This window comes from Anneissia japonica, unplaced genomic scaffold, assembly GCF_011630105.1.
Source record: "Anneissia japonica isolate Jap-2015-1 unplaced genomic scaffold, ASM1163010v1 scaffold1165_len1893470_cov193, whole genome shotgun sequence".
In the NCBI taxonomy this organism is placed as follows: domain Eukaryota; kingdom Metazoa; phylum Echinodermata; class Crinoidea; order Comatulida; family Comatulidae; genus Anneissia; species Anneissia japonica.
In genome coordinates, this window is record NW_022709613.1 from 1,375,095 (window position 1) to 1,389,309 (window position 14,215).

Below are 14,215 nucleotides of genomic sequence, written 5' to 3' on the forward strand. Positions count from 1 at the left end.
TTGCGACTTGATCCACCAAATGCAAATTAAGTTTTGCGACTTAATCACCTAAATGTGGATTGTGTGGTTAGTAAATTCCATAGCCATACTGTCCATCGCGCACACTAAACTATGTGCTGATGGAGCATTTTGGGGAAATGGACTCTCCTTTTTTTTCCTCCCAAACAAAATATTATTAATAAATCAACATAGTCCATCTCAGTCCTCATAGCCAGCCTCAAAATTAGGCTAGGAAGTTTGTTTTAAACAGCAGACACGCTACAGAACGGAGTGTGTCAAAACGAGTGTTTGTTAATGTTTAGTGATAAAGAATCATGAAACGTTGTAGAATAACTGACTTTTTTTCGTCCGCTGTTGCAAAGAAGAAAACGACAGATAGTCCTGGTGGGTTATTGATTTTAAAATCAATTAGCCTAGCCTAGATGTTGACTAGCTAGGTTCGCTCCTTGTTCATTTAGATACAGAATTATAGCCCGACGACAACAAAGTGTAGGCCTAGGCCTACGGCCTAAGTACCGTACAGTAGAACGTACTACAGGTAGGCCTACTAGGCCTAGGCTTTTGTTGTAAAAGTTGAAGTGCATGTACAGGATGCGCCATAGGCCTATATTTAAAAAAATACATTTTGTTAATTATTATTGGTTGGCCTGGGACGGACCTAGGCAGGCAGGCCAGCTTTACCGTCGGAAGTCCTGGGATTCGTTGATGACGTCCGTGCACGTTTACAAACGCCATTGATTAGAAAGATTATGAAAGAAAGAATTTATCGAACATTTATCTACATAAAAACAAGAATAATATTGTAGAAATTATATTTCTAAAGATGCATGTAATTCATATTTTATTTTGTAGACAATAAATATTCAGTAAGATATACTAAAACGATTATTAATTCTGAAATGTGCATCTCAGCTATTATTAATCAGTAGGCTATGTATTATCTTATAAAGTCTTAAAATAATAATTTCGAATTATGCTATATTTTGGGCTCTGACTTAATTTAACGATGGCCCTATCAGTAGTAATGGCAGTATTTGTGCTTTTTTTTAGCCATGTAGTAGAATAGTACTATTATTATGAGAGTCAAGAAGAAGCCTGCACCTAGGTCAAAAGTCGAGAAAGGGAGGTCATTTTCCGCCATCTAGAAATCAAAATTTTCCCGGGGGAGAAATGTTGACCCCACCACCTAGATTTGATTCCAGATCTGCATGATTCATATTCCCATTCATCTTATAAGGGGCCCCCTCACTCTGCAAAAAACGTTCCGCCGGCCCTGCCCATCAATGGAAGGATTTTAATACTGCGGAATGGAAGTTAGCGAAGTCTTGCGGCTTGCTTAACCGTTTTTCTTCGATCGTCGCTTCCAACCCTCTAGGCGCGTCTATCCTAAAGAAGGCCTACGATAATATTTACGCAATAGTAAGACGCTTTAATGTTGTAGGCATTTCGATTGGCCGCGATTTAGCAAGTCATCCAGCGTAACTTTGCTATCAGGTTTTATTGAAACTATTGGGGGTGCATTCTATTATTAATATAGTGCAAATACTTTATGCACTGTAACAATGCAAAACTTCATCTTTGGTTCTTGTTGTGATTATGTTTCAATATACTCAGGGGCGGGTTTTTTTTTTTAGCAATGTTGTGCTGGCCGGATCAAAATTTTTGGCGGGCCGGAGTTGGACCGCGTGCCCAGGGTTAAAGTATAATGGCACTACATTGTCATGATTGGTTCCCACGCTTGCTTACTCCATTCGTGATTTTTCTTGGTAGGGCCTATGCAATAATTTTATAAGGCAGCTAAATCGAATAAATACAAAATAACTCAATGGTTCAAAGACATCACATTTTTGAAAAAAACAAAAACAAAAAAAAAACAGATCTATTCAGGCTATTAATCACAAAATCCTATCTTGATTTCATTCGGTAGGCCTACCGACCTACAGTACCTGGACAGGCCTGGTAATAGGCCTACTCCTTTGTATTTTATAATGATGTATTGGTACATGCTAATGTACTCATAGGCCTATTAGATATTTAAATACGTATTGTCCTCTAAAAATAGCAAAAAAATCATAAAAAATAACTTTGAAATAAAATATCAATTAAAAAAACGTCTCATTAAAAGGATCAAATAAATTATTAACTTCGTGACCAGAAACGATATTTAAAAAAAATGTTTTTACTGATTTTACCTGACGTTTTTCTACAAAAATATTTAAATTTGATTAGCGAAAAAATGATCGATGGATGCCTGCCTGTCAATCTGAGCGAATGACAGGAGCGGATGCATAACAAGGGCGAATATAGAGTTGCCCCGGCTTGTAGTTGTAAATGAAATACAGTAGTACTTTCGTTTGTTTTAAATGCAAAAATTCCCGCAAAAATGTGCACTAAAGTTCTGAAATGTTTTTAGTACTTTTTAAAATTACGATTATATTTGTAAGTATGAGTAACTAGGCCTTAATTGCAATTGTTACCGACGGTATTCACCATAGAATTTAAATTAGGTGTCAGATGCCAGGTGCACATATCATTGATGTAGTAGTGCAGTACAGTAATAATGACATCATTTTTCTCCACTGTTCACCATTCGTCTATAGTTCAAAACCCACTTTCTAAGCGGGTGGAAAGAATCATGAATGACTATTATACATTATTTTTTATAAACGTAGAATGTTTAATATTAAATTGTTAACCTAAAAATCAATCAAATACGACTTCTATATAGGCCTACATAAGGCTAATATAGGCTTCTCTCCCGGAATCCACCAAGGCTTTTTCCCTGGCTCCCAGGCAAAGCTTGATCTCGGACGCGAATATTGAAATTGTGAAGCTTTGTCTACTACACTATCAAATTTTGTGACAAAAAAAATGTGAGGTTCCCATATATGTGTACGACGTCATGTCATATCACATAATTATCAAATTGTATCAACAGAGTTTAACGTGTTCAACTCTTATGTTCCATCACATTTTATGTGACACGTTTTTGATGAAATTTGATAGTGTAGACAAAGCTTTGCTCAATAGGAAATGTTTCATCTCGCATGGTGAATCTCTTTCCGCTCGAGTAAAGTCCGCTCGAAGTGGCATCCGCTCGAAAGAAATGGTTCCAGACCTGGAGTCTTTATAACTACCGTGCAGTAAATAAATGGCAATAAAATGTTGAAAGAAAGATCGTTAACAATATTTGCGGGAGTAGTATACTTTGTATACTATATTGTTAAAATAGTTAAGGTGATCAGTTTATTTATTCTTTCAAGTTTTGTAAACGCCGAGCAGAGCCTCGGCCTAGGCCCGACTACTACTACTTAGGTCTAGGGCTGTAGGCCTAGGCCTATGTCTCTGCTGGGGGATCCGGACCAGTCTAGGCTAGGCCTAGCCTATAAAATAAGGGCCTCCGCCTAGGCCTAGCAAGGCCTGGCGAAAGCCTCATAATGTAACGTAGTCCTAGGGGCCTAGATCTTAAGATAGGCTAGCTATTGTGTGGCCTAACTGCCTATAGGCTATGTCTTCCTAAATGTCATGTTTGTTTACTGGTAAATACAATTTAATTTAGACAGTGTATATTTAGCCGGTGTTTAGGGCCTAGGCCCTAGGCTTATTCTACAGTGGTTCTGCCCAAAACCAGATTGGCCCAAACCAACTTGGACCAAAACCAACTTGGCCCCAGACGACACTTCGGCCCAAAACCAACTCGGCTTCAAACCAACTCGGACCAAACCCAGCTCGGCCCAGAAGAAAACTACCCAAATGATACGGAATTACCCAGATGAATAGCGATCGTGATTACCCATTACCCAAATGACAATTATTATTATTATTTTAGTATTAATATAATTATTAATATTATTTATAGGTCTAAAGTTATTTTTTAGTATAACTATTTTTATTCATTTTTATATTATCTGAATTATATATTTTATAATTATTATATTATTATATTTATTGTTATTATTTTAGTATTATTATTATAGGAATTAATATCATATATAGGACTAATTTTTTTTTCATTAGGCCTATTACTTACTATTCTTTATTTATTTTTTATATTATCCGAATTATTTTTTAGAAGAATCCTAACATACCTTTATAAAATAGTGTATATTTGTATAAAGCAAAACAAAATACATGAATGTACGGATTTATTCAGGTACATGTAATATGTAATTCAAACTGGCAACACACAAAGTTTTTTTTCAATTCACAACGAAAAGTTTTAAAGTAAACGGTAGGCCTACTGTTATTTTAGGCTGGCTGCCCCAGCAGAGGTTTTTTTTTTTTTTTTTTTTTTTCTAATGAATCCTCTGAATTTTTTTTTTTTTTTTCCTAATGAATCCTTTGGAATTAAACAGGTGCACTACTGCTATTCCTGGTAAATATTTTTTTAGTGTTTAGTGTTTATTTCAGATTGGCAACACCCAATAGGTTTTTTGATGAACGTAGCACCTTGCAAAAACTGACAATAAAAGTCTACTATTCATTTCACAACTAATTTAACCTGCCGTCTTGAATAAATCAATATCTTGTATTGATAGTACGTATATAGAGTTGTCATCTGGGCCGAGTTGGTATTGGTCCAAGTTAGTTCGTCTGGGGCCGAGTTGGTTTTGGTCCGAATTGGTTTGGGCCGATTTGGTTCTGGGCCAAAGTGGATCACAATACAACAAAAGCCTTGGAATGTTGATTAATTAAAACCTAACTAGCCTAGGCCTAAAGGAAATTGATGCAGTATTAACCTTCATCCATTCATTCATTCATTCTTTATTTAGCCTTTAATAAAAATCACATTACAATTTGCATATACTTTGGGCCGAATTGATTTTGCCGATTTGGTTTTGGGCCAAAGTGGATCACAATACAACAAACTAACAACCAAGGCCTTGGAATGTTGATTAGTTAAAACCTAACTAGCCTAGGCCTAAAGGAAATTGATGCAGTATTAACCTTCATCCATTCATTCATTCTTTATTTAGACTTTAATAAAAAATCACATTACACATTACAACACATACTGTACAGTAAAGAAAAAGAAAATTCACAATACAGAATAAAACTGAAAATCTAAGGAGGCAAGGATTAACAAAAGCAATTAAAATCGCTGTAGCTCACAAACTAGTTTAATCCATTCTTACAAATCCATCCACTCACTGTACTAAATATTAATCTCAGTTTGATTATTTTTAAATAAAAATATTGTATATTTGATATCATTATATTATTTTGGATTATTACAAAACATAAACCAATAATTGACAGTTGATTATTCTATCAGTGCCGACACCATAGTATTAACAGGGGCTTCCGGTGGAGGATTCTCGCACTTCGTCTGCTACAATTGTATATATTTGGAATTGTATGTACTCACAAATACACAGTTTTGTCGATGTTGTAATCTATCCGCAAGACTTGACATGACATGGACATTCTCCGATGACCATGAAAATTACAGTAGGCCTACATGTATCTTTTAAATGCTTCAGAACTAAACTATATTTGTACACACTATTATATCATATCATTGGTTTTTTTCAGCGAAAACAAGACACTTCCTAAAGATTTATTTGAGAAAATTCATGAAGCATACAACCCACAGTTTGTGCAGAATATATTCTAATTTTATATTTGTGATTGGAAAAGGTGCCTATCATGATTATATTTCTAATTCAGGGAACTGGTAAATCTTCAAACAGGTTAATGAACATTAACATGCATTAAACATTACAGCCTTTATACAGTATCTTTCTCCATCCATGCACTAATTAATTAATTGAAGCATGGAGGTATTATTGTGAAGGAGATCACTTTGCAACAGATCCTTTTGACACGACAAACCAATGTGTTCCCCACTTTTGGATCGGGTGCGGGCGTCTTTCTTATTAAAATATTTCGTTAGCAACAGCATGGCAAGAACAGGTTCTTATATGCCTTAACACAGCGATAACATATCTTATAAACTGTTTGATGTTAACTTATTAAATATCTTTGAAATTAACAATGCTCCCCTGATTGGATTTTTTATATTCCAGGGACAAATTCCGCAAAATATTTCTGTTGCAATTACTTCTGTGTTCATTATAATTTTGTCTAAAGATCGATTGGTTCGAATATAAATCTAAGGCAGCGTAAAACTGAAAATTACTATGACTATGGAGTGAATTTTCGAATAGTCCACACTTGTTCGCACTAAAATGATTTAGTTTATTATAATCCTCAATCATTCCTTAATTACTATCTGTTAGAATTATCAAGTTTTATCCAATTATGGAAATTCAAGGTGAAATATACTATACTTTTAATGCTTAATGTAAATGTTTCATTAAAATTGAACTCTTTCTTGTAGAAATATTAATATGTTTGGTATTTCTTGAAAAATCAATGTATTAGCTTCAAGGTAAAAATGATTGCGCAGCTTTAGTGATTGACTGAAAAGTAATGCGCATTGAGAAAAGAAGTTGCTCTCCATTTCGCCATGCTCAATTTTTTGATAAACTAAGCCTGCCAAGTATTTGGTGTCAGTGAACACATTAGACTACAAAGGCATTGCGCAAATGTTCTTCACACGCTGCAGCAGCTTTGTTCTTGGCTCATTCGCATAGCGCTGCGTATGCGGAGCCTTTTCGAGTGATCTTCCCAATAATACCTCAATTGTTGAAGGTTTTATATTCCTGCATATTGAAGGTGTTTTTCGGTGTTCCTATTTTTCAGAAGCCTGGTGTTTATAGTGGTCCAAGGCTAACAACATTTTTGTTAAGCCACTGTGAAAGTTTGAAAAAAAAATATTGGCCTACTTTTTGGTGTATTGGTGCCCACCTACAAACTGTCCTGCCAACTTTTATACAATTGGTACCACAGCATCATTATAGAAGGTAAGATGCTTCTTTGATATACTATTTCCTGTAACTTGGAGCTTGTAATGAAGTTTATATGACCCACTTAAAAAGTATAGTACCTGTTATTTTTGTAGGTGGTAACTTGTAATGGGTCTACATTACAGTATTCACTAGTAATGAATTGACCAGCAGAAAAAAACTTTAATAATCAATTTTTTTTTTGTAGGCGTATAAAACTACAGTATAACCAAAAATTGCTTGTCTTGTTTTCTGCTTATTGATTCTCAAACTTGAGTTTAAAAATCACATCAATTCTTGACATTTATATAAAATAACAGTTAACATTTGTTTGTCAGAAAAACATAATTTCTATACCCCTATACAATTTTCAATTGATGCATTATAAGCCTACTGTTATTTAAAATCTAGCTGACGAGGGCACTATGGAGTTTTTTTTTTTCATCAGATGTTAGGAAATTTAAGATATCAACTTTGTACTTGCAGGGAAATCATATTAACCAAAGATGGTGGAGAAATCATTTTACATTGGGAAGACAACCAAGAAGGAGGGAAGATGTATGAGGAAGAAAATAGGCCAACTGTTATCATTCTGCCTGGATTGACAGGTGCTTGGTAGAATTAGTGGTAGTTTAGTAAATGGGTTTGCCAGCTGAGCATGCAGTCCACCCTCATGATAAAGTATCCCAATATTTGGACTTTGAATGCCAAGTTCTTCAGCATTTGAGTAATTGATAAAAAATTCTCTGGATACAGTGTTCTCCCAATAGAAAAAACATTTTAAATTTGTCTCGTATAATGTCATCTAAGCACGGAGCGTGAGATGTTACCCCTTTTGGGTGGGGTTTAATGACTTGGAAATCCAACAAAACATACAGCCATAGCCATAGGCCTAAGGAGTGATGTTTGTTTATTGATGGAAGGCTTGTTTAGGCATGGAAGAAATAGTTTACCTGCTAGACCTAATAAATAAGTGGTTTTTTATTTTAACAACACACAATTTTTACCAGTTAACTGGTTATTTTTACTGCTAAAATTAATGGTTAACCGGTTCTGGGAGAACAGTGTGATCATAATATTACTCTATTCTAAAACCTTAAGTTTCGAACTCTATTCACATTCTGATAGACCGCCCCCTCTATCTCGTGATGGTACTTTTTTTTCATTTCATTGAGTGCATGCAAAATCAAGGCAGTCGGACCTCTTGCAATCCTATACTCTTTGCTACCACACAGTAAAATATTAAAGCTAAATCGCTTACTGTTTTGTTTACCTTGTATGTCTTGTGTAAATAAATGTGTAATATTTACGTATTTTAGGTTGTAGTTCAGCAGGATATGTTATGCAAATGGTAGATTCTGTTGTGAGACTTGGTTACAGAGCAGTTGTCTTTAACTACAGGGGTCTAGGAGGAGCACAACTAAAGGTACTAAGCAGCTTTCGATTTGGACAATGACGACAGGCAGTACTGCGCATGCGAATACATGTGGAAGCTGTTCGTTGTGTGGATTTGGCAACGGGCTTTAAGCGATTTGGCGTTGTGTTGACTACAACAACGTGAGTTTTATAAATACGCGCACGCTGGAGTGCCTGCATAATTGATCACGCGATACGAGGGAGCGCGTCGTCCTGTAAATCGAAACAGCTTTGATGTTGAGATGGGAAGTGCATAGTACGACGTTCATGGTTGACTAAATTCCCCATCGCAGCTCCCCGCGTCGCCCATTTTGAAAGCTCACTATTAACTGTAGTTCTGTGTAAGAGCAGAGTTTTCTGAATTTGCAAAATGTAATTGTAGAAAGTGAAAAGCAAAAGCAAACGATTGGATCCAGAATAATAATTAGATCCAAGTAAATAATTGCATGTGGACAAAGAAGAATCCAGACTACTTTCCTAATTTTGATACGTATAAATACAGTAGGTACCAAGTGGTTCACTACTGGGGAGGAAAATGAAAGGCGGCCTGGAAGTGAACTGGCCAATCTACCTTAATGCTGAGGCTTAGTATAATGAGCTAATAGCTGAGCTCATTCCCATACATTCAAATAATACTTGACTACCTTTTTATAGTTTAATGAACAAATTCTATCTTCTACAATTCCTGAAAATTGAATTGTTAACATGTTTAAAACTTTTCATTTTCAGACTCCTCGTACATATTGCGCAGCAAATACGGATGATTTGGAACTTGTGATTAAACATGTTCATGACCTTTACCCTAGTGCAACATTGATGGCTGCTGGTACTTCATTAGGAGGGTAAGTACATGCAGTAAAAAAATTAGGTAACATTCCTTTTGGATCATGATTTTGGATGGTCCTATGGTAATGGTGCCACAAGCAGTTCTCTGAGATAAATATGTGTGCCTTATAAAATGATATAATTATTATTGTTATTAAATGTTGTTGTTGCTATTTTTAACATAGAATGAACGTTACTCCAAATAAAGAGAGGGAGGCCATAATTCAACATTTCGAACTTTAATGGGTCACCTTCAGGAATGAGAAAAGCTTTGACAGTGATTACAAAAAATGCTTAATATGCAAATGAGAAGATTACACAAAGCTGTTGCTATTTTTGTTTTATTCTTAATATTTTTATTATGATTATGATTATTGTTATTAATAATAAGGCATTAAAAATGTAATTTTAATTAATATTATAAGAGCACAGGCACTGGATCTACTTTTTAAAGGTGGAGTAATATGGGTCAGGTTAGGGTCAAAAAGTATGATATGCCATGATGTCTCGACATTTATTCGACAAGGTTCATTTTTATTGTTTGCATTTTAAAATAATAATAATAATTGTCGACTTACATAGCGCATAATGTAGAGACCTCTATGAGATTAAAAGTCGAATATAATAATAATAATGATATTCTTACTAATATTCTTACGTTTTTTTTATCATTGTTCAAATTATCAAAAATATCAGTATTCAATTTTCAATATTATTATTGTTATTTTTTTTACAGTATTATCTTGTTCAATTACCTAGCTAAACAAGGACACAATACCCCGCTGGCAGCGGCATTTACCGTATCTACAGCATGGAATATGTTTGAGTCAACTAAAGAAATAGAAATGCCTTTGAACCGGTGGATTTTGAACTATCCACTGGCCCGTAACCTACGTAGTGTGCTCCAGAGGTACTGTAAACAATTAAAAAATGTATATGTAGTGCTTTTTACAAACCAAAGATTACAGTTTCTAAAAACTTATTATTACCCATGGCTATTGGGCATATAATTTGGCTAACCTTTATATGTGCCACCTTTTCTGCTCCTTTACAGTATTCACAGTCATTTTTAGTTTTGTCTCAGTGTTGCATAGAGATGAATGAAATATTTTTTAGAATGAATTATATTTTTGTTCAGCATGTGATGATGATATTAATAAAATATGAGTGTTTATCCCTTGCTTGCTCAGTATTTATTTTATGTGAAACCTACTTTTTTCTATTATAGTCATATACACACATTTAAAGGTTGTTTGGATCCCAATGATCTAGAAGATGCATTAAAGGTAAATTTTACTTTATATAAAATTTTAATTATTGATTGTTCTCATGGAACACTTTCTTGTACTGTATATAAATGTCTGTACTTCTACATTTTTACCTATAATTCCAGAAAATAAATAAATGTAAACAGGCAATGTAAAATTTAAAAAAAAAAATCAGCCAGTTCATTCAAAAGAAAAAGTCTTAAATGAAATTCGAAAATCATAATTTACATATTAAAATCCATTAATGTCACCACACCAATTTTAAAATTGAAAAAAATATATGTATAAAGTTAAACATTTTAAGGACTCATTGATTAATTGTGGAGGAAGAATTTCTGTTTTACTTTGAGCAAAGGCCAGGTGAAGTTTGATATGGTTATATTTTTATTTTTTTTTATTAATTGATTGATTGATAGATCGATTAATGTTTAAAATCTGCTTTAAATGCACAGGCAACTACCATACGGGAATTTGATGCGAGCTTTACCGCCAAAATATTTGGTTATGCCAACGTGGATGAATACTACGCTGATGCATGTCTACACAAGAAAATACATTCCATCAAAATTCCAACAGTGTGCATGAATGCAGAGAATGATCCGTTTTCTCCACTACGAGGTACTGTATAATATAAATAATAATAATTCTAGATTTATATAGCACCTCAAGGTGCTTAGGCGAGACTTTTTTTTATACCTTGTTTGGCGAACCCGTCGACTGCAAATACTGATGATTTCGAATTAAAAAAATAATTTTATTTTTGGCCAATTAGCGCACCCACCACCACAAAAAAATGACAATTTTTAGAAAAAAATAAAAGTTTTTCTTTATTTTTAAAAATTTAATTTGAAATCACCAAAGATATTATATGTATATTCCTTTGTAATAAATTTGAAGCATTTAACCATCCTATTTTACATTCACCAATAAAATTTTATTTTTATTTTCTCCTCTGTCTGGATGTTTTTGGTAAAACTATTTGCTAAATAAGAAAACATTTTATTTTTATTTTTATTCTGCACTCCTCGGATGACCTTTAATAAAATAAGTAACATAAAACAAGGAATAAAATAAGTCTCACCTTAACACCAACAAAGAGGAGAAAATAGACAATAAACAAATGCACAAATGTACCATAAGTTATGTGTTTAATATTTTGGGTTTTAGTTTAAATTTTAACAATTAGTTTGATGATTATTAGTAAATCTTACAATAGTTTGGTAATTGTAATGATTTATTTTCAGCCCACACAGCAATTCTGCAAGATTCTTTCATAGTGTGTTACTTTCTTATCATTTCATGTCCTGTTACTTCCATTTTCATCCTAAAGCCTTACATTTATCGTTCCTTTTGTTGCTATTTCATTGTGTGTTCCCAAATCTTCCATTTTTTCCCTTAATTATAGTTTCTTATCTTTCCTTTTCTATTCTGTTCTTATAATTTCTTCATTTTTCTTTCTTTTGTTTCTTGTTTTTCTTTAGTTTTCCCTTCTGATGTTTCCTTATTTTTCCTTTTCTTGTCCTTTCTTATGTAGATAAAAAAGTAGATAAGATGCAAACAAATTATTATTTTTTTTTAGCTCTACCAATTGAAGACTCTTGTTCGCAGGACAATGTCGCACTCATTGTAACATCGCATGGAGGTCATCTTGGTTTTCCGGAGAGTGTTTGGCCAAGTGGTAAATCTCTATGGCACTGCATATTTGCTGATGTTGTGGATGCTGTTTTTAAACACCGCAATGAAATTGTCAGAAGTGATATATGATATGAATTAATGAAATAAAATTGAAAGTATTTAGGACAACATAGTGCAATTGATTTTTAAGGAAAGTGATTATATTGCATATTAAGCATTCTTGGTTAAATACCATTTTTAAAATACAAGGATATCTTTTTATTCATAATTAAAATCACCTCCATTTTATGTAAATTGAAACTTACAACCTTTTCATACTAACAGAAAATTTATTCAACTTTTACTAGTTAGTAACAAATTGTAACAACTTTGATCTCCCGAGATATTTTCTTTGTTTCACACACACAATAATCCAAACCATGCAAAATCTTGGGAGAATAACAGTAAACCTAGGTATCTAGGTTAGTCTTAGCGTGCGACATTATTTTGTTTTCCGTTGCCTGATGACAGTACGAATGCATGCGCACTGAATAACTCGGGACATCTCGGAAGGATAAACAGGCCTGTATTTCTTTAGAGATATCGCAGGGCCCCTGCACTATTGTGGAAAAGTTTACATGAATTTGCTTTTACACTACACAAACTTGGTTACAGCTTGTTGGTAGTTGTTACTATTTGCAAAATAGTGTGAAAAGGTTATTAGTTTAAAGAAATTAACATTCTTGCTTTCTAATCCAAGTGTCTCTTTTTCTTATAACATCTTCCTCAACCTCAAAATGTGATAATTATAAAACAGCATACAATACTATCCTTTGATTTTCTGGTATAGGCCTATGTGCTTGAAGTGAAAGAAAAACAATATTGAGATCTTAGTGATGACTTTTAGATTTTAATGATGATTATTACTGGTACTGGTACGGACATTTATAAAGTGCAGTTCTTTTTCCCTGGTCATTGGGTCCACATGCTTTAAGTGTTGCTGCTGGTATTCATCGCAGGAGCAAGCAACCCCACCAGGTACTTATTTTGTACTTTGGATGGAGAGAATCAATGCAGATGAAGTGTCTTTCTCAAGGACACAAGCGAAATGCACAACAAGGGTGTGAAACCTTGATCTCGAGGTTGGAAAACCAAACCGTTCCTGCTGCACCAAATTGCTTCCACATAATTATTGATTAATATTATTATCTATCAGCGCATTATTTTATTCAATGAAAATACGATGTACTTTTGTTATGCGATAATACAGCAGGACTATGTTGTTGACGATATTTTTTATACGTGATGCATGACTATGCAAATTAACGTGTATATAAATATAGGTACGGTAGCAATTACCTGAAAATTAAGTTAAGAAAAATCAATCTTTATCTATTGTATACAGGAGATATGCTTCGTTTGTGTTTAATTTGTTTTATAAATTTACATGTAACTGTATTATTGTAAGGCAATAATATAGTTAGTCTTGTTTATTCTAGGCGCTATCATAAGGACCAAATGTCAAATGTTTGGAATGTGAGTAGGTAGCAGCAATAAAGTTATATATGAAATGGCATAGATTGTATTAATTCTGATACAATAATTATATTAAGGTATGTTACTTATCACTTCGCTATATTGCTGGTAGTGGCATTGATATTTTCAAATTTATATTTGTATAATTACTAGGCCTATTTGCTCAATTTGGCTTTATTAAAGCAATCTTAATACTTTATAAATTCAGTAGGGCCTAATTATTATAGTTCCTGCAACTTGGACAGAGGCACTATAGACATCATCAATACTATTTACAGTAATCTATTTTATTAGGCATCTTTATTGTTTAATTTCCCATAAAATTAATGGCTTTTTTTTTTTGCTATTACAACATATTATAGTTTGTTTTTCTCTACACACAATAGAGAACATCATCTCCGTAGGAAAAAGTTTATAATACAGTAATGACAGCAAAAGGCCCCGGGTTCGAATCCAAGTTGAGAAAACATTTTTTCACACTCGCAGATTCTTCTTTAAAGCTGGCTCCGAAGGAAAAAGTTGTTTTTATAAGTTTTGTACAATTGAATTTTTTAAGCCCTGTCCATAGTATTAAATTTTATTTGACAAAAACATGTGACAAAGTTATGGTCTTGATGACATCACATCGTGGTCTATAGGCACATCATGACTATATATGGACATACAACTGAGCTTTGTCAAAGAAATGTTGATAGAGCTTAAGAC

General features: G+C 33.6%; 1 protein-coding gene across 1 annotated transcript; it reads left to right on the top strand.

The window, feature by feature from the left end:
- The first annotated feature begins 3,076 nt into the window (after positions 1-3,076).
- LOC117106885 (phospholipase ABHD3-like) lies at positions 3,077-14,215 on the top strand. The gene is made up of 9 exons (XM_033248391.1): positions 3,077-3,237; positions 6,709-6,869; positions 7,338-7,459; positions 8,171-8,277; positions 8,997-9,109; positions 9,829-10,002; positions 10,321-10,378; positions 10,813-10,978; positions 11,940-14,215. The coding sequence occupies exons 1-9, from the start codon at positions 3,163-3,165 to the stop codon at positions 12,122-12,124; spliced, it is 1,161 nt and encodes a 386-aa protein (XP_033104282.1). The 5' UTR covers positions 3,077-3,162; the 3' UTR covers positions 12,125-14,215.

Bases quoted from the DNA above. Each gene is read 5' to 3' on its own strand.
- LOC117106885 (XM_033248391.1), top strand. From the start codon at position 3,163: ATGTTGAAAGAAAGATCGTTAACAATATTTGCGGGAGTAGTATACTTT. The intron at 7,460-8,170 runs GTGCTTGGTAGA...TACGTATTTTAG, and splicing joins CATTCTGCCTGGATTGACAG to GTTGTAGTTCAGCAGGATAT. The intron at 10,003-10,320 runs GTACTGTAAACA...TTTCTATTATAG, and splicing joins CTACGTAGTGTGCTCCAGAG to TCATATACACACATTTAAAG.